This window comes from Pyxicephalus adspersus, chromosome 2 (assembly GCF_032062135.1).
Source record: "Pyxicephalus adspersus chromosome 2, UCB_Pads_2.0, whole genome shotgun sequence".
Taxonomy (NCBI): Eukaryota; Metazoa; Chordata; class Amphibia; order Anura; family Pyxicephalidae; genus Pyxicephalus; species Pyxicephalus adspersus.
Genome location: NC_092859.1, coordinates 8759625 through 8781433, shown reverse-complemented (window position 1 = coordinate 8781433; position 21809 = coordinate 8759625). Strand labels below are relative to the sequence as shown.

At 37.1% G+C, this 21809-nt stretch overlaps 1 protein-coding gene across 1 annotated transcript in view; it reads right to left on the bottom strand.

The window, feature by feature from the left end:
- Positions 1–4477: 4477 nt before the first annotated feature.
- Positions 4478–21809, bottom strand: part of LOC140322310 (NACHT, LRR and PYD domains-containing protein 3-like) — a 32599-nt gene continuing 15267 nt past the window's right edge. Inside the window, exons 4-13 of the mRNA XM_072398889.1 lie at positions 19706–19796; positions 17152–17300; positions 15492–15672; positions 14193–14261; positions 11679–13380; positions 9245–9409; positions 8730–8894; positions 6891–7055; positions 5235–5399; positions 4478–4568 (exon numbers count right to left, since the gene is read on the bottom strand). Coding sequence (XP_072254990.1) covers positions 4478–4568; positions 5235–5399; positions 6891–7055; positions 8730–8894; positions 9245–9409; positions 11679–13380; positions 14193–14261; positions 15492–15672; positions 17152–17300; positions 19706–19739 — 2886 coding nt within the window. The 5' untranslated portion in view covers positions 19740–19796. The remainder of the gene's footprint in view (positions 4569–5234; positions 5400–6890; positions 7056–8729; positions 8895–9244; positions 9410–11678; positions 13381–14192; positions 14262–15491; positions 15673–17151; positions 17301–19705; positions 19797–21809) is intronic.

Genomic DNA, 21809 nt, shown 5'->3' with positions numbered 1-21809 from the left:
TAATTATTATTGTTGTTATATTAATTTTTCTTTATAAATATATTATATTTATAATATTTTCTTCCTTCTTATTTTAATTTCTTTGGTTGTAGGGGCTAATTTTTTAATTGTTATACTTTTTAGATTATTGTTTTTATTTTATCTTTATTTTTTTTTTATTAATATTATTATTATTGTTAAAAAAAATTTTCATTGAAAAATATTATTATTATTTTCTTTACTAATATTGATATTTTTTTTTATTGTGGCTATTTAGAAACTTTCTTTCTTTCTTTGATTTTCTAAATGAAACTGTTCAAATTATCAGGTGAACTTTACTTTTTCACAGCCACGGTTTATATAGATATACCTCATGTATATACAGAGAAACTGAATGTCTTTGACTGTTTCGTACTTCGGTAGGTTTTCTTCAGCCTTCTTCTGTTTTATTTTGTTCACTGTATGGTATATCTACTGTATATTACTTTTTTAGTTCATTTTACTTTTATTTTTTATATTAATGGTAATATTAATATTTTTCAGTGCTCAGTTTTTTGTTAAAAATCCTTTTTTTAAAATATTATTTTTCAGCTTACTTTATGTTTATGCTATATCAATCAAATAATGATCACTTTATTATAATCAATTTATTACATATATACATTTTATGTAACTTTCTATGAAAAATAAACACTAGTGAATTGAATTTGTGGTCTTTATGTGACTATTTTCTTTTAATTTGCGTCTCTTAGGCCTTATTCACGCTAGTGCTCATCTAAGTTCCATGGGTGGTTAACTGGCGGTGTAGGGAGGTACTCTTTTTTAAACTTTTTCAGTTTCAATCCATTTTCATGGATTTTCAATTTCAGATACATAAACACAATAAATAGACATTTTTTGACCCAAAAATAAAAGAAAATATACAGGCCATAAACATTTTAGATGGGTAGTACAGCAAAAACATGTTCATGTACAGATAGCACTTCCTGGCTCTGCTAGCTTGGTCAAAAAAACCCAGACTGGAGGACTATGAGTGATATTAAAGGAGGATTCCAGGAAGTGCTGTCAGAATTGGAGCACATGACCACCCATACAGAAGTGCTTGCTGGAGGGGGATCTCCCAGACCAGAGGAAGAAACTAATGTGCAAGTGTGCCATATTCTTCTAGTGGGATTATTGATGCCCTTGTCCTCTGTGTTCCTATTAGGGCTGGTCACAGAGTTATATCTGACCCCTTTGTTAGTGGTATCTGCACAGTGCCGATCTGTGTACAGTGCAGGTCTGTGTAATTGTGTGATTTACCACTTAATTATACTATTTGGTGAACCTATCTGTATTAGAGTTTGCATACAGCCATCAGTACACTGAATAGGTGTAGTTACCTCTTAGTTTGGTAGCTTAGTAAGAAATAGTGTAGAGCCTGTATGTTGAATATTTATGCTGTTAACTATCATTTACTAAAAAAATGTATTGGTATTTTTAATATTTGTGTGCAGATACCTCTTTATGCTGTTATGATATGCTGGGTGCAGTAGTTCATCTGCTACAACATCTTAATTTTTAATTACTGGTTAATTTCCCAGGAAAGGAATCTCCTCTGCTATACTGGGTAGAGGCACTGCCAAACCCATTAACAAATCCACTCTTCCACATAGCAAAGGCTTTAGTTCTCCCTGAAACCTACAGGTTTAGTACCATAGCCTGTTTGGAGTCAGCCATCCCATATACCTCCCCCACCACCTTTCCTAAAAACAGGGCTACATGATTGAACAATAACGTTTAAAGATCAGGTTTAAGTCGAGGGTTGGGTTTAACAGGTGAGTTGGGGACATACTCAATTTATTCAATACAGTTATGGATTTCTACGGGTTAAGGGTTAGTTTTCAGGTATAGGGTGAATACAGGATCTCCCTGGAGGTATCCAAACAGAAAAATACCAGAAAAGTAATACATGTACAGCTTTTTTTAATAAAAGTTTGTTGGAAAAAAAGCCAATACATTTCAAAGCTAAAGCAGTGGGCATGCACAATAACAAAAGTCTGCATACAACATCCCCACTTGCTATGTGTTTTGTCCTCCAAGGTGTTATCAGCGGTGGGGATATTATACATGAAAGTCTCAGTATATTCAAAAGATTATCCTGCCCAAATTGCAGCAGTGTACAATACTGAATTACAAATTGTTGCAATAAAAAAATGTAAATATCAAATAAAAAACTTTGAGGAAATCTATACATAATCATATACAAATTACCAATAATTTAAAAATAATAATAGAACAATTGACAAAAATTAAACTTAATAAATATACATAATTAAAGTGCACAAGTACTCACAATAATAATATAATATTTACATTCTTAAAAAAAACTAAATTTACCTAATATTTATAAAACAATTGAGCCCTATAGGAACCATTGTACCAAACTCATATATCCAATAGGTTTCTCGTCTCTATACCATTCCTTATAAATTTTGTCTTGTCCTCTCCAATAATACTATGGACATGTTCGGTTAAACAGATAAAATCCTCTTGGTATGACCAACATGTTGCAGACTATTAAGGCACTGCAAGAAATTCACAACATATTTGCACTGACTTGTAATAAATGAATTCATAGTACAACTTTGTAATTGTAGAAGTGATGTAAACTACCTTCCAATTTTTCATCAAAGAACAAGCCAGGCATAGGAAGAAATCTTTCACGTTCTAAAACTTAAAACTCTTAGGAGTATGAAAACTTTAAAGACCAGGCCATCCCTCAAATGTAAAATATTTTATACACTAGTTGCAGTTTCTTTAGTAGTATTTTAACCATGGCCTCATGTTAACCATGGCCTTTATATGAAGATTTCTTTATATCAGAAAAATGTGTGGAGAATTGCATAATAATTATTACCCTTATTCCTATACTCAAAACATGTTTCATATCCTGTATACTTCTCAATATAAGAATATATTATCATATCTCCTCAAAAATGTATTCAATTTGATTTGGCCTTAACCCCCTTTCTTCAAATATTTTTTTGAATAAAATGTAGTTTATTTTTTAATGTCTAATGTGAATAAATTGTCTCATAGGAATATTGGCAATCCACTGTGGACAGCTGGTTGCAGGATTAAAGAAGGTTTAAAAAATGTGCTTGTATAAATTCTATTTTATGTTAACCTTCAGTTCAGGGCGGTCCTTTTTCAACATTTCCAGTTCTTTTTTTACTGAATCAGACATGCGGTAAGAGAAGAGACTAGAAGAGGGAAAGTAAAAGATTAGTAACATTTCAGTGGCTTAGTGGCTAGCATTGTCTTTGCAGTACTAGGGTTCGGGTTTGAATCTCTGCCAGGATGCTATCTGTATGGAGTTAACATGTTCTCCCCATGTTTACATGGGTTTCCCCTCACATGCCAAAATGTGCAGTTAGGGTAATTGGTTTCCCTCCAAAAATTGGCCTTAGACTGTGCTAATGAAATATGAATATGTAAGGGACATTATATTGTGGACCACCTTGAGGGACAGTTAATGAGATTTAGGCACACATACATGTCCATCTCACTTTATTTTTTCCAATTGGGAATACCAGACACAACACTCGACTTCAGGTTGAGAAGCCATGTCAAAGTTCTGATACCAAGGCTGTGTACATCTCTAATCTGGGGTTCTAGGAATCAGTTGTCTGTCCAGAATCCCCAGCTTTCCCTTCCACTAAGGCTGTATGCAGCTGAATGGGAATCTAGAGTTTGTGCTGCAACCAATGAGCAGATTAGTTTCATGGTCTTAATTCTGCATTGGCCCCCATGACATTATAGCCTACCTGCGCCCAGTCACCAGTGTTTTGTTGTATGGTTAGTTTAGCTGACCTGCTGCTGGTACATTTATCTGTTGGATTTACTGTTGGTGAATTTGTGTGTTCCCTGACCCTGAGATTAAATGCTGCCTGGACCGACCTTTGACTCTGCTTTATGTCTACCCTTGGATACCTTGTTTGGCAGACTGATTACCTTTGTATGACCTCTGGCTCTGTATTCTGGACTTACCCGTGCTGCACTTTCCTCTACTATCTCCTGGCTCCTGGTTCGCCTGTCAGTTTTTCCCAAGATGCCATACCTTGAGCACCAAAGTCCTGGGAGCAACTGTGTACTGTAACAGCACAACTAGCCTTGTGAGGCTGAATGGAGTGTGAATGTAAATGTGGAAAGTGCAGAATTTCACTGGGGAACTGGGGTGAGAATTGGTTCTGGATCAAGGCCTTTCCATGGCTATTACAATCGTGTTGTCAGTAGGATCTAAAATTTTTTGTGCACACTATCAATTCTAGCCCCCTTTCCCCCATAAGACTTTCCTACATACTTTCAGTGAGACCCTGATGAATAGAATATGTATTGCATGCATCTAGGATGAATAAAAGAGTAATAAAACATTAGGCAGGATAGAAGCATCTATATAATTACCTAATAGCTTTGTCCTATATCACCCAGCTATCCATACATACATACCTGATCTCTATTTTATGTTAACCTTCAGTTCAGGGCGGTCCTTTTTCAACATTTCCAGTTCTTTTTTTACTGAATCAGACATGCGGTAAGAGAAGAGACTAGAAAAGAGCAAGTAAAAGATTAGTAACATTTCACAGTGGCTTAGTGGCTAGCATTGTCTTTACAGTACTAGGGTTCGGGTTTGAATCTCTGCCAGGATGCTATCTGTATGGAGTTAACATGTTCTCCCCATGTTTACATGGGTTTCTTCTCACATCCCAAAATGTGTGGTGAGGGTAATTGGTTTCCCTCCAAAAATTGGCTCTGTATTCCGCACTTTCCTCTACTATCTGCTGGCTCCTGGTTTGCCTATCAGTTTTCCCCAAGATGCCATCCCTTGAGCACCAAAGTCCTGGGAGCAACTGTGTGCTGTAATGGCGCAACTAGCCTTCTGAGGCTGAATGGAGTGTGAATGTAAATGTGCAGAGTGCAGAATTTCATTGGGGAACTGGCGTGAGAATTGGTTCTGGATCAAGGCCTTACAATGGCTATTACATTTGTGTTGTCAGTAGAATCTAAAAGTTTTGTGCACACTATCAATCCTAGCCCCCCTTTCCCCCATAAGACTTTCCTACATACTTTCAGTGAGACCCTGATGAATAGAACATATATTGCATGCATCTAGGATGAATAAAAGAATAATAAAACATTAGGCAGGATAGAAGCATCTATATAATTACCTAATAGCTTTGTCCTATATCACCCAGCTATCCATACATACATACCTGATCTCTTTCAGGGTGGGTGTTTTATGTATGAGATCATGGATGTGTCCTGAAGCATGATCTGAAAAACTGTTATGACCCAGATCCAGGTATGTAAGGTTCCTGTTGTTACTCAGTGCCACCAATAAAGGTGCATGTTCATCTGTCAGCCCTATTTCATACATGCTGTGAAAAGATAAAAACAAAAATACTTCTCAATAGATTATTTTTTATAGTTAAGAAACAGTAAGCTATAAAATATAACACTCGTGGTGATTTATTTTTTAAGCAAAATTAAACTCATTCAACCCACTTTCCAAGTTGATGAGTGTATTCTAATGCAGCCTAGGTAGACACTTGAAAGCTGCAGAGATCCAGTGGTTTATTTCTGAATAGCCTGCCGAGGCTGTGGTCAGAAATCAAGCCACAGTACCCTAAGGTATCAGGTGTTACGGATGCTTCACATGACTAGATGATCTATGTCCTCTTTAGCTCTTCTTATCTTTCAATCCCTCTCTAGTCAACAGCTCTGTCTATGAGTTCCTATGCTTTCCGGTCCTTCCTGGTCATGTCATGTGATTCCATGAAAACCTCCAGAACCTTCTGTGGATACTCCCCATTTGCTGGTAAAAGTAATAAGAACACTGGTTCCTTGGCTTTAGCACTCACTCTGGTGTATAGTATTGGTTCCTACCTGTCACATGGTCTCTGCCCAGTCACCTAATCTCCGCAAATAAGGAAGTGGCAGACAACAAGACGTACTGTAGCCTGCACAAATTCCAGTCTCTTCTCTCCAGGCTCCAGTGTGTCTGTGGTTCCTGATTCCAGTTCACCCTAAAACTAGGTATCAATTAAAACTGACAAAAATCTTCTGTTGACTTAGTAAAAAAAAAAAAGTCACAGCAGAAACCTATGTTTGGATAATAAAAGTCAGTGTAATCAGTTTTTCATTGTGTACCCAGGCTGCATTTCAGAATCTCCATAGGCAGGTAGCACAGGATCACCTGAGGAGCAACTTTTGGTCCTCACCAGGGGTGATGGGCCAATAGCCTAAAGGCTAGCGAGTTCTTAGCTGCTGAATGTCACCAGGTTGCGACCCTGCCTACCCAAGGAGGAAGGCTGGAGCGGTCTCGGTGTGGAGACAAACGGCAGGCAAATGCAGTCCAGGGCCAAGCATCAGGGCAGACAGAAGACAAATGAAATTAGAGTCCAGGCACAGGTCAGGGTAGGCGGCAGACAAGGGCGGTGATGATTCCGGGAACAGGTCAGGGCAGGTGGCAGGTAAACATGGTCAGGATTAAGTCACAGCACCAGCCACCATTGCAGCTATGGCTAAAAATGCCCCTGCCCTTTTAAGAAGCTCCTCCTCCCTAGGCAGTGTTGTGTGAGCAAAGACCACCCACAGACATGTTGGGCCAGGAAGTGCTGCTTGTGTGTCAGCCAGAGACAAGCCAGAGAGGGCGAGTGCTGCATCCAGCTGCTTGACAGGGCAGAAAGGCGCAGGATGCCGCATGGCGGTTTAGCAGGAACCGCTGTGGGAACCAACAGGTATTGTGACACTACTTGATGACGTAACATAAAAATTCCCCTCTTTAGCCTCTGCCTCATGAGCTGTAATGATGAAATTTGCAACATGCACTGCGTAATACATAAAGATTAGTTTAGTCCATTACTCACAGCAAATGCTCTATTGTGCTTGTTTCCAGAGCTGCCACGAGTTCTGAGAAATTCGGCCCGGCTAGCTTGTTTTGAGAAAGGTCAAGTTTCCTCAGGGTCTGGTTATTTTTTATTCCAGATGCTAGGTCGATACAGGAACTGTCTGTCAATTCATTATGTTGCAAACTGTAGAAAAACAAAAAATCAATTGAATCGTTTATCATTTTTACGTACTTGTCTACAAGTAGACCACGGAAGCTGGAGTTGGTGTCAGTAGTGTTGAGTGGGTTGGCATTTTTGCCTGATGTGTAGAGGAAAACAATATAACTGCCACACTTTTTAAGTCCCCCTCCTAAGATCACCAGTAAATTTAAGTTTGCTGCAAAACTACTACATTTTTTGTAAGTACTTAGAGCAGTTTAATATAATTTTAAAGGGTGTCATTTATAATTGAATAGGCCCATCCTGGTAAATATGAGACAATAGTTTGTGGCCCACAAAATTCTTTTTGATTGGTGGAGTAACGAAAGTTCTGTCATTGGAGGTGAGATGGCCATGTCTTTACAGGGCCCTCCCAGCTTTTTTCATGTATATCCTGAATCTGGTGGAGTGCAGAGCACATTTGTGAAGCACTTTGTTGTGCTTTATAAATACTAGTTGTTGCCATACCAATTTTTTAGGTGATTTTTAGGACTATTTTCTGTATACCTTTATTATGTTTATACTTGGCTACTGTTAGTACCGATTTTTATACATGTTTTCTCTGTTTAAAAGTTAATAAAATAAAAATAAAATATGCAGGCTAATGTGGAGTTGATACTTGTCACACAAACAAGTCCAGTTGAGATGAGCTTCCATAACCCTCAGCTCTTGGCCACTGCATATTATTTAAAAGCCACTAAAACTACCTTAAATGTGTCCTCCAGTTTCATGCATTTCATTAAAATACAGAAATGTGGCTTAAATCTATAGGATTCTCTCATCCTCAAATTCTAGATGTATGATTACATTACATCCTTACAATAAATAACTACATATCAGTAGTTACTACAATGGATAGAACATCAGTGTAAAAGTTTGTTCACCTACTTATCGCTCTTGTCCTGTCAAATGACATTCTTGGTTGGCCAGCTGTGACTTCTCTACTGACTAGGGTAACATCATGGTTAGAAATCACTAATGGATCACAGGCACACACACACCATGCTTTAATCTACATCAACATTGTACTATTTGTTTTTGGAACTATTCCTTTGTAGTCATTTATGAAACCACAAGTTCATAGCCTTTACTTACTATTCACTGTGGTGGCAAGGTTTCTGCAAATATGACCCAGTTGCACCAGATTGGGCCCTCTGTTCCTTATTGTCCATTGAGAAAATATAGATATTCCTACACAGCCCATCTTGCATGAATGCACCTTGCTGGAATGCAGGAATGGGCAATATATTTCCCCCGTTTTCGGCTTCCTGCTCCCTTAGAAAGGTTGAAGAGTACTAGGAAACAAACCCAGGGTAGTACAGCAACCAAGAGATGCCCCCGTTTGGAGAACACATTGTGAGTGGGTTTAGTTTGCTGTCTGGAAGCTTGTTCTGTTAATATTATGCTAAAAGGAAAGCAAAATTGTATTTTTTTGTTTGCTAGAAATGGGATATTTTTGTGTTTAAACAAAAGTCACTCTATGGGACTGTATGGATGTTTACTGTATGCTGCATTGATCCCAGTTCCCTTAAATATCACGTTGTTTAATATTATTGTTATTGTTTTTAATTATATGATTCAAATATTAATCAATATGATTTATGTTTATTTTTAGTGTATACATTCCCTCAGAACATGGTTGTGTCTTGGTATACTCACTATAACTCCTCTATTTGGCTTGTTCGCAAAGCTGCCATCAGGTCACCAAAATGTGGACCCTCCAAATTGTTACCGAACAAGTGAAGTTTCCTCAGTGTCTGATTATGTCTTATGCCACTTGCCAGGTGAACACAGGAATGGTCTGTCAGGTTGTTATTTCTCAAACTGTAGAAAAACAAGACATGCAGGAAAGTTTTACAGCATATAACTGTCTATGTTATATTCCTTTTTAAAAAAGCTCTCTATGCAGTGGGAAGGCTAGTCCACTGCGCCCTGCTGTGTCCTGGCCGTTAGAAAATAATTATCGATTTTTTCAGGTATTTAGTCATCTGGATCACTAAATTTCCACCCAAAACAATCATCAACATTTATTTTGAGCAACAAAAATCCGGAGTGTGTATGAAGACTGCGGTAGGGACATCTTCTCATGGATTAAGTTAGGCAAGGAGGACCATGCCTAAAATATTTAGGATATGAAAAAAGGTGGGGATTGTAGTCATTTCCATTATACTTACTGTAGTTCCTTTATCTGGCTCGTTTGCACAGCTGTCATCAACTGAGCAAAATTAGGACCTTCCAGATTGTTCCGAGATAACTCAAGTTTCTTCATAGTCTGGTTGTTTTGGATTCCCTGTGCCAGGTGGGTGCAAGAAATGCTTGTCAGGTTATTACTGTACAGACTGTAAAAGAAAAAAAAAAAGTTAAAGTAGGAAGTTGTTCAGGGGAGTAGGAAAGCTGTAACCATACCATAAATAATCTATTGCATTTTCAGCCTTAGCACTATTTTTAAAAGTGCCCTTAAGCTTTCATTGCAGACGCTAATAAATAAAAATGTAAAAGTGTGCAAAAAGTTGTGATCCTGCTGGAAAAGTGGACATTATTTTTAGCCGATTGTCACTTTCATAAATAGAACAAACAGAAAAATAGTGTCATTGGAATATGAATAATATATTTTTCAGTATAGGAATTAGTGATACTCAGCTTCCCCTTCTGCTGCAGGGACCTAATAAACTCTTGCATGCCTCAGAAGTAGTTGCGGCATCCAGACCTAGCCAATCAAGATGGTCCAAGATCAAAACAAGTAAGAGAAGAAGGAAGAAGATGGCGGCACTCAAAAAAGAATGATGGCAGGTGAGTGTGAAAAGTCTGCTAAGTGTCGCCACAACCTGGCGACACTTAGCAGCACATAGTAATAGGATTACTATCCCCTTGCGGGGTCCTCTGGTGAAGACCAGGTGTCCTGGGTGATCCCGCATTACCTGCCAGAAGGGGAATCCTAACAGTTCTTTACATTGTACCATTGATTAATGGAAAAAGAACGCGCATGCTTTTTTTTTTTTTTAGGACATGTTAACAACCTCCTCAATCTTTTCCAGCAATTTTGATGACAATACCATTTTTTATGGCTTTGTAATTTACTTACAAATGATAAAAATGCTGTAAAAAGTACATTTTTACTGGTTCACTAAACTTTTTTGATTCAACCTCAAAAGTTGAACTTCTACTTTAAGAATAACCTGGTCAATGTTTCTAACAATCCTCCAAATTGTATAGCAAGAACAAATAAACCACAATAATATCACAGGCCTGCTATGGAAATTTTTTGTTCAATGTTTTCACTGTTCCTCATGTTTTTTAGGGTGCTAAACCCAGAATGACATCCATTTTTCCCAACACGTATGGTTTTCCCACAAATCACCATATTCAACTTGACTATTTGTAAATATTTTCTGACAGTCCATACTGTATTTAAAAAAAAAAAAAATTTGGAACTTTTATAACCAAAATGATTATAGGCAAGAAGAAATATGGGACAAACAGGCTTTTAAGGGGCAAATATTTTACATATGTGTTTATTTAGTGAATGAGTTCATTATGGCCCTGATTCTAACAGAGACCAACTAATCTAATAAAATAACATAATTTTGTGAATACAAAGTTACGATATGTTATTTGAATAGATTAGTTGGTCTTTGTTGAAGTCAGGGTCATAATGAAATTGTTCACTAAATAAACACATATATAAAATTTTTGCCCCTTAAAAGCCTGTCTGTCCCTATTTCTTCTTGCCTATAATCTGTTAATATCAGTCTGGGAACATTTAAACTGGATTATATCCACTAGAACCTTCTTGGATATCCAAATTCGTGACTAACCAAAGTGAATATTTTTACATCTATCTATCTATATATATAATTATTTTTGTTTTGGAGTGCCTGCAGTCTTCCCTTGCAATCACATCGATGACTGCTATTTTTTCTCTTGTAACATCGAGGAATACAACTCGAAAGTTTGTTTAAAGTCAGTTTGTAATAGCTGTATCAAGGCAACTGTTTCAAATACAACATTCCCAGGATTGTCAGAGGAAAAGTTGAAAAATTTGTCAGTCCTAACATTTGCAAAATAATGAAAAAATGGATGAGAAGGAAAAAGCAACTTTACTTTCATTTTAGGAAGCTGTCAACAAATTCTTTGGTAACTATATGGATCCAAAATCACTGAAAATATGTTGACAAAATAGAAAAACTTGGTTGTTTAATGAACCTTTATCTGCATTTACTTCATTTCATTTGGACTACTTTCTAGAGAACATGCCATTAAGAGCATGTTTACAAACCCATTTTTTTAATACTGTCTTTTTCTATTTTTTATTTTTTACTGGTTTTTGGATTTTTGTCAAAATAATTTACAATATAGAATATTTTTCAAAATTTGAATGGAATATATCTTGTAAAAAAAGATTTGAATACATTTTTACTGTACACATTTTTTTCTAGAATTTCTTCCTTGCATTTTGTGGAAAGTAATCATGGGGAAAAATTGAATGGTATTTTTGAGTTTCCTGCCCAAAGAAACATAAGGAACAGTTTTAAGTCAATTAACAATTTAGGTATTTATTCATTTTTAGGAGAACATTAGGATATTTCACTGGTTCATTTTTTATTGTACCTCAGATTCTTAATAGTGTGGAGAGCTGGGACAAGATTTTTCAATCCGTCATCCTGAATATTACAAGAACCTAGATTTAATTCTTCAGTCTCCCCACGGGTTTCAAGAATGAATGACAACACAGAGCAATCAAGGGGGTTAAGGTGGACAAAAGAGAAAACGGCATCATTGATGGATCCAATGCATTGTAATGCCAAAGCTTTATTCCTGCTCTCGTAGAGACAGTAGAATGAATTGAGGAGTTCTTTCTTGTCTCTTTGTTCTTCTGCAATTTTTTTCTGAAGCCAGTTGATAACATTGTTTGAGGCTTCAATGGATAGATAATACAGATGAGGCTTCAAAATCGATCTAGTTGTACTGTCTGACAGACCACAGAGGAAACGGAGAAACATTTCAGCACGTCCATCTTCGAAAGATTTAGCCTTATCAAGTGATTCTTGCAATTTTCCTGAATCATAGTGAATAAAATGAACTAATGCAGCCAAAAATTCCTGAATAGTGAGATGTAAGAAGGTATAATCCACATGTGGATGCTGACCAGATTCTAACATGAAACATGAAAAATGGTGGTCATTATTTCCCACATTGAAGGATCTTAGGTGACGCTCGTCAAAAACAATCATGTGGTTCATGACTCCGAATTCTGCCATCCATCCGAAAGAGGTCAGAAGGTTCCTGATGGATGGAAAGTCATTTTGTTTTGAGCTGTGATTGGTCAAAATATTGGAAACATAAATGGCAAAGAGTTGTGTCACTGTTTTGGGCAATGATTTCATCAGCCTATCATTATTTGTTGGTTCAGCTCTAAAGCACAACGACAGCACTGTACAAACAATCCAGCAGTAGGATGGGATATAGCAGAAAGTGTACAGCATGGGGTTCTCCTGCACATATTTAAAGGCCTTTTTTGACAATTCCTCATCTGCAAATACATTTGAAAAATAAATCTTTCGGTCTGAATGAAGAAATCCCATAATCTCAGTTATTCTCTGGATGGAAGAAACGTCCATCGATACCAGTTTGGTTGGGCGGCTGGTTATCATTATAGAGCAACCCGGAAGAAGGCGCTGCTTCACCAAGCTGACTACGATCGCTCCAAAATGTTTTTGGTCTTTTGTACAACTGCACAATCTATTGGATTTGAAATCCATTTGGTGAATACTTTCATCCAAGCCATCAAAGATAAATAAAAGCCACTCTGGATGTTCTAAAATATTGCTAAGCTGTTCCTCCAAATGTGGGTATTGATGAAGAATCAACTTCTCCAAACTGACCTCGGCCATTTTATTAAGTTCCCTGAATTTGAATGGAAAGACAAAAGCAAACCTTTGATAAAGTTTTCCATTTGCCCAGTCATTGACAAACTTCTGCATCATTGTAGTCTTTCCTATTCCAGGTACTCCACTTACTATAACCACATGTGGAATGCATTGTGACCTTTGACTCCAGCGAAATATCCTGTTGAGGGAGATATACTCCAGTTTAGTTTCTGTCTCCTTCAAGCATTCCTCATGTTTTGCCCCAGTCTCCATTAGCTCATTTTGAGAACGCTTTCTGAACTGGTTGGTGGAGACAACAATCAGGTTAACGTAACGTTCATTAATGTTGAATGTTTGTGGTCCCAGAGAAGATCCTGGAGGTTTAGGCTCCACCAGGGATTGCGTTTTCTCCAGAAGATACTGTTTGTGATTTGCCTGAATTTCTAGAAGTGAATTGAAAACACTTTTATTACTCTGAATAAAGAAAACAGTAATAGTTTAATGTAAACGGTATTTTCCATTTTTTTAAGCTTAATTGTATTCATATTGATGTTTTTCCGAACCAATAAGCTTAAAGCTTAACTCTGACTTTTGCTTCTCTGCACAGTTTATTAAAGCTCTCCAAGGCTACAGAGGATACACTTTCATCAGTGAAGCTGGGTGATCCAGCAAACCTGGAATGGATTTCTTCAATTTCTCAAAAAGTTCAAAGTTTACAACGCTGGACCAAATTCATTCCAGCTTCACCGGGTCACCAAGCTTTACTGATGAAAGTGTATGCTTTTCAGCCATGGAAAACAATAATAAACCAGGCCTTATATCAGAATATCAAAACACATTAAAATACCAACTAGGAACCTTCTGTACTTGTTAAGGCTAAACCATCACAAGAGTTTATCTCCATCTTAACATCAGAATGACTTGAGCATTTTTGTCCTTCAGTACTTTGACATGTTTCACAAAGCCATACTGCTGGAAAATTAATGGCATGCTGCTAATGATCTACAGCCTTTGCCAGCAACTGGGAATGTTGTAATTGTACTGATTACAGTACAATTATGAACTGCCGGAACAATTGTCAGGACCATCAGGTGTTAAGAATATTAAAAATAAGCCTTGAGACAAAGTGACAATGTAGGAGTCTTTGTAAATGATGGAAACTTTTAATATGTTTGGTTAAATGTATTGACTGTTAATCTTTTAGAAGGATATATTGATTGTTTTTCTTAAAACTATGCTTTGTAATTTGTTTTACCTCTCAGCTCCCCTGGAGGTAATGTGGGTCCATGATTATCAAGCAGAATCTGATCCACGAGTTGATCGCCTTTAAAAAGAAGGAAAAAAACAACAACAAGATATATATATATATATATCCTAAATTTTTGGGAGACCTCCTCGGCTAACCCCATATACACATGCACAAAGCTTTTTGCTCCCTGAGCCATTGAGCCTTAGGTTCCTAATCCATCCCAGGCTTAATGACCCACCATTTTTATTAGCCAAGGGCTTCCTAGCCACCTTCATTTTTAGGTGGTCTGAAAAAGAAGAAAGCAGACAGGTACAGCAGTTCGCTAACTACGAAAAGACAAAAGTAGGAACAGCCAAAAATATCCACATCCATTTCTTATTTAGAAGATCTTCTGGCACATTAGTTAACACTATTTTACAATGATTGTGTGTGATCATATAAGTAAACCTTAAAATATCTATACAGGTAGCCCTCGTTTTCTGACTTACCTGTTTAGAGACCTCCTGCAATTACTACCGGCTCTCCCAACGTATACACTGTACAAAAACTGTACAGTGTACAGTCAAGCAGAGACTTCTCTTCAGGCTTTCAGGCTCCTTCTATCTCCTTCAGGATACTGTGTGATCCTCCACGATTTCCCAGTGCTCAACCCAGAAATTGTTTCAAGCCGGGTGGGAAGAAATTTTAGGTGGGTGGCAGCCCCTGTATTGTGACCAAACTCTTTGGTAACCACCCAAAAACAGCCGGGTGGGTGCTGAAAAGTGCCGGGTGGTGCGCCCAGCTTAAAGTGCCTGGGGAGAACCCTGATTTCCAGTCTGCAGACTGAGTGAACTTGTCCTTGACAGGCACTGCACCCTCGCATTACAGTAAACCAGAACAAACAATGTTACCGTGTATAATAGACCTGGCATTGCAGCAATTCTGTTAATAAAATGTAAAGTAAAAACACTCAAGTCAGTAGTTACTCAACCACCACCAGGTAACAAGGTTTCTTACCCCAACTAGCACCATTTGCATGATGATGTCACCACCTTACTTTTAATGTATTCTGTCACTCCAGGACTTTGTCAATGGCCAAAAAAAAATTATGTTTCCTAGATACTATATAAAGGCTAAAACAAGTATAAGGGGAAAGTTTTTTAGTTTATCCTACTGTGAATCAAAATATTTTGGATGGATATGAGCTTTATTGCAGCATGTGACTCAGCAAGTGGTGTTTGGGTTTAGGAGCAATACCTACATTCACTCTAATAATTGCTAATACCTATTTGTCCTTTTTTGTTTTGTTTTTTTAAGGCCTGTTACCTAGCTGATTGAGTTCATCAAAAACTGCAGATAGGAGAGGAGGAGGAGGATGTGTTTTCAGTGGAATCTTCAGACATTCCCAGAATCCAATCACACCACCTTTCCCAAGTTTTAAAATATCTTCTAATAAATGCTCAACGAAGGAAGCATTCCCAAGGTCCTTTTTGATCTTAAGATATTTCTAAAATAGAGATATATTGTAAATATTTTTGTAGTTATAATAATATAGTTTGCATTTTTAAAAGGATCATAACATCAATATTCATAACCATGCAACTCAAACAACTGACATCTGTTCCAGGCTTAAACTGTATTGTGTCAAAGAGAACAATGTATTTTTACCAACATTTAATTGGTAGCTCACACATTTAAATTTTCACTCCAGGCAATTGTCCAAAAACAGAGGTAAAATGCATACTTCATTTGAGAGCTGTTTTTTCATGCCAGTAGTTTGTATTTCTGAGCATACTCAAAATCAAATTCAGGTACTCTCACTGACTGTACTTACAAAACACATTTCATGATTTCTTTTTTTTTTTTATACAGCTTGTTATACAGTTTACGCCTGGAGTTCAACTTTAGTAAACCTTTTTTCTCCCTCATATGCCTGTTTTCAGACGTGGCAATTGGCCACTTAGGTGTGGGCTCTGCCGAGGTAGAAAATCACAAGCTTAAAGTAATTCTCACTCAGTGGTAAGGGCATGCGCTGAAAGCATAGTAGTGAGTGTGGGAATGCCGAAACAAGACAACCCATCACTGATCGGGCAAAGTGACATTGTAATTTCCTCCCTCATGTTGTGTGACCTTTAAATATTTTAGCATAGCTCCTCCGCTCTCCTAGTTTCCCATTCCCCTTGGTGATGTACCCTTAGCTGCCTGTAGTCTCAAGGGTCTTTCACATTGGTACCTTGGTCCTTATAAACTTCCAGCCCTCTGAGATGAGTACTGTGAATATCCCAGGAGACTGTAGGTGGTTGAAGAAGGTCACTCTTGTCTTCAAGAGAATCGAGGAAGTGGAGTGTCTATACTTTATTTTATTCACATCACAAAACTTAGCAATGATGTTGTGAAAATTCCTTCATAAATGAATTGCTTGAAAATTCCTTATTTTTTTGCAGACATGCATTCAACTGGCTATGTCTTAAACAAATCTGTTTTAGGGATTATTTGAAGTCATTATAGAGCATGCAGTGTTAGGGGGAGCACCAGGAATTATTTACAAATGGGAAGAAATATGATCCTATCACATATTCTGCAATTAAAGCGGAACTAAGGCCATGTAGACACGTCAGATGATATTCGTCCAATAAGCTGGGATTGCTCATGCAGCTGGGTGGCAATCAGTCAGGTAAGAATAGTTATGGGGGAAGGACATCACTTGTCCCTTTCTGCAATTAACGCCTGCCTGATCGCCAATTTTCAACTTTAGCTCCATTTTTAGGAAGGAAGGCATAGTGTAACTGGAGATGTAAATGTTAAAATGTTTTTGAATGTGGAGTGTATATGTTCATGGTTTTTCTGGATATAATTTAGAAATTAGGCTTAAAAACAGGAAACCATTGCAATTGCTATTTCATATATTAATAATATTAACAATAGTTAGATACAGTTAGTTACAGGTTCTTTGATGCAACAATTTAAAAAAAAAACTTCATCTTACTTGTCCATCTAACATAATCCGAGATTCCAGTGCGGACAGGAACGCATGAGTGCTCACATTTTGCAATATGTTGATCAGATCATCTTTAAAATACTCATGTATCATCCTCACAAATACATCCTCATACTGGCACAACTTCCTAATGGTTACTAGAAAAGAAATACAGAATCACACTTCCCAAATATGCTTGACAAAAAAATTTCTCTATTTCTGTTAATAAATTTTAAGCATCCCCGAAAAAATCCATATCATGAAAATGTGTCTTTTACATAAATCTATACTGGTAGCCCGCGTAATACATATAAGATAGGGACTGTAGGTTTGTTCTCAAGTTGAATTTGTATGTAAGTTGGAACATGTACATTATTTTAATAAATGCAATTAAGACAGATGATTGTCTCAACATATTATTTATTTTTTACCATTCTGTGCATGCACTGTAAATGCTTAAACATTTTCATATATATGGTACAGCCTTAAACAATGTTAGTAGAACTTGATGGAGTTGATGAAGAGGATGAGGAGGGTGAAGATGAGCTCTTCTGCACAGCACTGTACAGTACACACTATCACAGCAGAAAGGCACCACTCGTCAGCACGTCTGGTGTACTGTACAGATGAGGGACAACTTCCTGCTATGTAAATACGGTATAAGAAGGCTTCCTATTGAGAATGAATAGGGGTGGGGAGGGGCGGTTAACCACACAGTCACCTCAACAAGATGCTTGGGCATGTGCAGAAGGAGCACCCAAGAGCCTCCTGGGATACGTGACGTAGGTATCCCGGGAGGCTCTGCGGTGCCATTCATTCTAGGGAGGCGGTGCTGCACCCTTTTTGTTTAATAAAAAAAGAGTGTTGCACTTTAAAAAAAAAACAAACAGAATTTTTACTTTAAATAAAAGCGTTGTCTAGCCTTTTATGTAAGGTGAAAATTCTGAGTTTAGGTACGCTTTAAGATCACCACAAACCTCAGCTGTGTGTTACAAAAAGACTTCTTCTGCAAGTCATGTGAACCGCCCCCCTCCCCGCCATCAAGCCTTCATCCTGCACAAGAACAAGCAGGGAAGCCCTGTTCATATCTAGCAGTCATTTTTAAGTCGGATGTCCTTAAGTCGGGGACTACCTGATTTACATTTGGAAGTTAGTAGATGTTGCAAGTTGACCAGGAACATCTAGTCAACAAGGTCTGTTTATAAATGGTAATGAATCATAGATAAACATTGATTCACCTCAATTCAATTCAAAATGTAATTTTTTTGGTAAATATTATCTTGAATAGAGAAAAACAGTAAAGATTTGCTCTCTTCTCCTTGGGCTTTTTTTTTTTTTGTGCGGAGGATTTGGTTCTGTCCACTGCAGAACTTTCCTGAGGTGATTTTCTGAGGTAAGCCTATCTAATTCTCCCCACACAAACTTCACTTTTATCTTCTAAACTCTTTGTTCTTTCATTGTTATAACTTCTATAACTGGTAATGTGGTTACTATAAGTGGTTATAGCAGTTTTCAGAGTATAAATTACAAGTCAGTGAACTTTATAGTGAATATACAGTAATGACATATAATTATGACATTAGATTGTGAGCCCCTTTGAGGGACAGTTAGTGACATGACTATGGACTTTGTACAGTGCTGTGTAATATGTCGGTGCTATATAGATACTGCGTAATAATATTATAGGCCAAGCAGTATGTGTGGACTCCAAGATGGCCTATGGAACTGACAGAAACCGGCATTATGTAAGTACAAACACTGAAATCTCTGAATTGTTCATCAAGCTATGATCTGTTCACCATACAGTACTGTAATGTTATTAATTGGATTCTGAAGTGTATTAAATTACCCAATATGCTCATCGGTTTCATATATCCTTTATTTAGTGATGTACTATAATGATTGCTATTTACAATATTATGAAATTTGTGTGTTGTTGGCCTGGAAGTGTACAGACTACGGAGCTGTATTCTCCTATCTTCATACAGGTATGGTTCATTCATGGTTCTTTACTTTTTTGGTAAATATTATCTTGAATAGAGAAAAACAGTAAAGATTTGCTCTCTTCTCCTTGGGCTTTTTTTTTTAATTGGGTGGCTTTAAAATACGCTTGAATGTTGCCTATATAATTACGTAAAGCAACACATGAATTTGGGTTTAATGCCCATCCCTTAAACAACAAAGTCTCCTTTCCTCTAGTGATGGTGGTTAGTGTTTGGTCCTCCGTTTTTGGTTGATTCTTTGTAAGCTGTGATTGAAAAGACTTGACGTTTACATTTACATTTCATTATCTGGTCCCAGCAGATGAATCAAGGGGTGGGTGAGCAAAGAAAAGGTGAGTATGTGTTGTAAGGGGGCATTAATGTGCCTGTCATCTTTCTCTGCATGGGCATAACTTTACTTACACGTATAATTTTGGCACAAAAATTAATTAAACAATTTAAATTTCTTTTCAATAATCAAAAAAATAAAAATGGCTTATTTCTTGATTACATTTATTGTAAAATCATCATATTTACCTATGATAATAAAAAAGTTAGGGAAAAATTAAAAATGTGTTTACCAGAAGCCGTGTCACTTTCATGGCTCCTCTTCATCTTTTCAGTTGTTAACTTGAAGCAGAAATCAAAGCCTTATACCATACACCTAGATACCTTTACAAAGATAAAAAATTAATAAAATTAAATAATATGCATAAAGAACCTCTGATTCTTAGCTTATGTATTTTTATCCAACAGTGCTCAACCCAGAAATTTTTTTAAGCCGGGTGGGAAGAAATTTTAGGTGGGTGGCAGCCCCTGTATTGTGACCAAACTCTTTGGTAACCACCCAAAAACAGCTGGGTGGGTGCTGAAAAGTGCCGGGTGGTGCACCCAGCTAAAAGTGCCTGGGGAGAACTCTGTCTTACGTCCTATTTGTATTCATAATATATAATATTTTTCACACTGTATTCATCCTCATACATAAAGTGTACCAAAGATATGAATCTAGGTGTTCTCCTGCCCTGAACAAACACAATGATTTACCTTGTTCAGTAAATCTTTATTGGAAAAAATTAATTAGATTCTTTAATTGAAAAGCTACAGAGAGACTGAGACTGAATGGGGCTCCAAACTCTGCTGATGTGTCTCAGTATAGATCTTGACAGGAAATATCTAATTATTATATTTACATGATGAGGGGATCATATAGAGGTGTATCAGCTTTTTTTATTACATCCAAAACAGGTTTTAGGTTATTTCATAGACCAAAAAGATTTTTGGTAATATTTGATAAAATATCCCCGTGAAAGTTCTGCTAAAATGTGACATAATAATGGATTTTCCCGCCCCTCTCTGTGCAGAGGATTTGGTTCAGTCCACTGCAGAACTTTCCTGAGGTGATTTTCTGAGGTAAGCCTATCTAATTCTCCCCACACAAACTTCATTTTTTTCTTCTAAACACTTTGTTCTTTCATTGGTTTAACTTCTATAACTTGTAATGTTGTGACTATAAGTGGTTATAGCAGTTTTCAGAGTATAAATTACAAGTCAGTGAACTTTATAGTGAATATACAGTAATGACATATAATTACGTCATTAGATTGTGAGCCCCTTTGAGGGACAGTTAGTGACATGACTATGGACTTTGTACAGCGCTGTGTAATATGTCGGTGCTATAAAGATATTGTGTAATAATAATATAGGCCAAGCAGTATGTGTGGACTCCAAGATGGCTGCTGTAGCTGACAGAAACTGGTATTATGTAAGCACAAACACTGAAATCTCTGAATTGTTCATCAATCTATGATCTGTTCACCATACAGTACTGTAATGGTATTATTTGGATTCTGAAGTTTATTAAATTACCCAATATGCTCAGCTGTTTCATATATCCTTTATTTAGTAATGTACTTTAATGATTGCTATTTACAATATTATGAAATTTGTGTGTTGTTGGCCTGGAAGTGTACAGACTGTGGAGGTGTATTCTCCTATCTTTATACAGGTATAGTTCATTCATGTTTCTATACTTTGTATTATGTAAAATTCACTATATCATTGTTATTGTTATGTTAAGCTGTGTGCAATTGAATGTACAGAGGAATCTTCCTGAAGATTCCAAAAAAGTGACACTAATAAAGACTGAAATTTCATAGTGTCTATGTCTCTGATTTTAAACTAAAAAAAAACTCACCTTTTCTTCCTCTGATCCCTGCGGAGGTTTCCTGGATTGGGTCCTGCGTCGTCCTGTAATCCTGCTTCGTCTGGCATGGAGGAAGAGTCGGGGGCCATCTTTATTTTTTCTTCTGCCTACGCCTTTGCATCTTGCACTGCACGTTTGATTAGGTAACATAGGAGAAAAAAAACTGTGCCGATCTCACTGCGCATGCATGAGATTGGCGTTTTTTTCCCTTTAAAGAAAAAGCTCTCGGGCATGCGCAGAAAGAGCAGTCAGAATCTTAGCTGACGTATGTATCCCAGGATGCTCTGTGCTCCCATGGGTGGCGAAAATGGCAAAAAGGGAAAGGGCTTAACCCCTTTGTTTTTTTTCACCCCCCCCAAGAAAAACAATGTATTTTTTTACCTTACATAAAAGGGTTGTCTACCCTTTTATGTAAAGTAAAAATTCTGGTGATAGGTCTGCTTTATTTTTAAAGAGAACCATTCACAACATTTTTGGCCCTT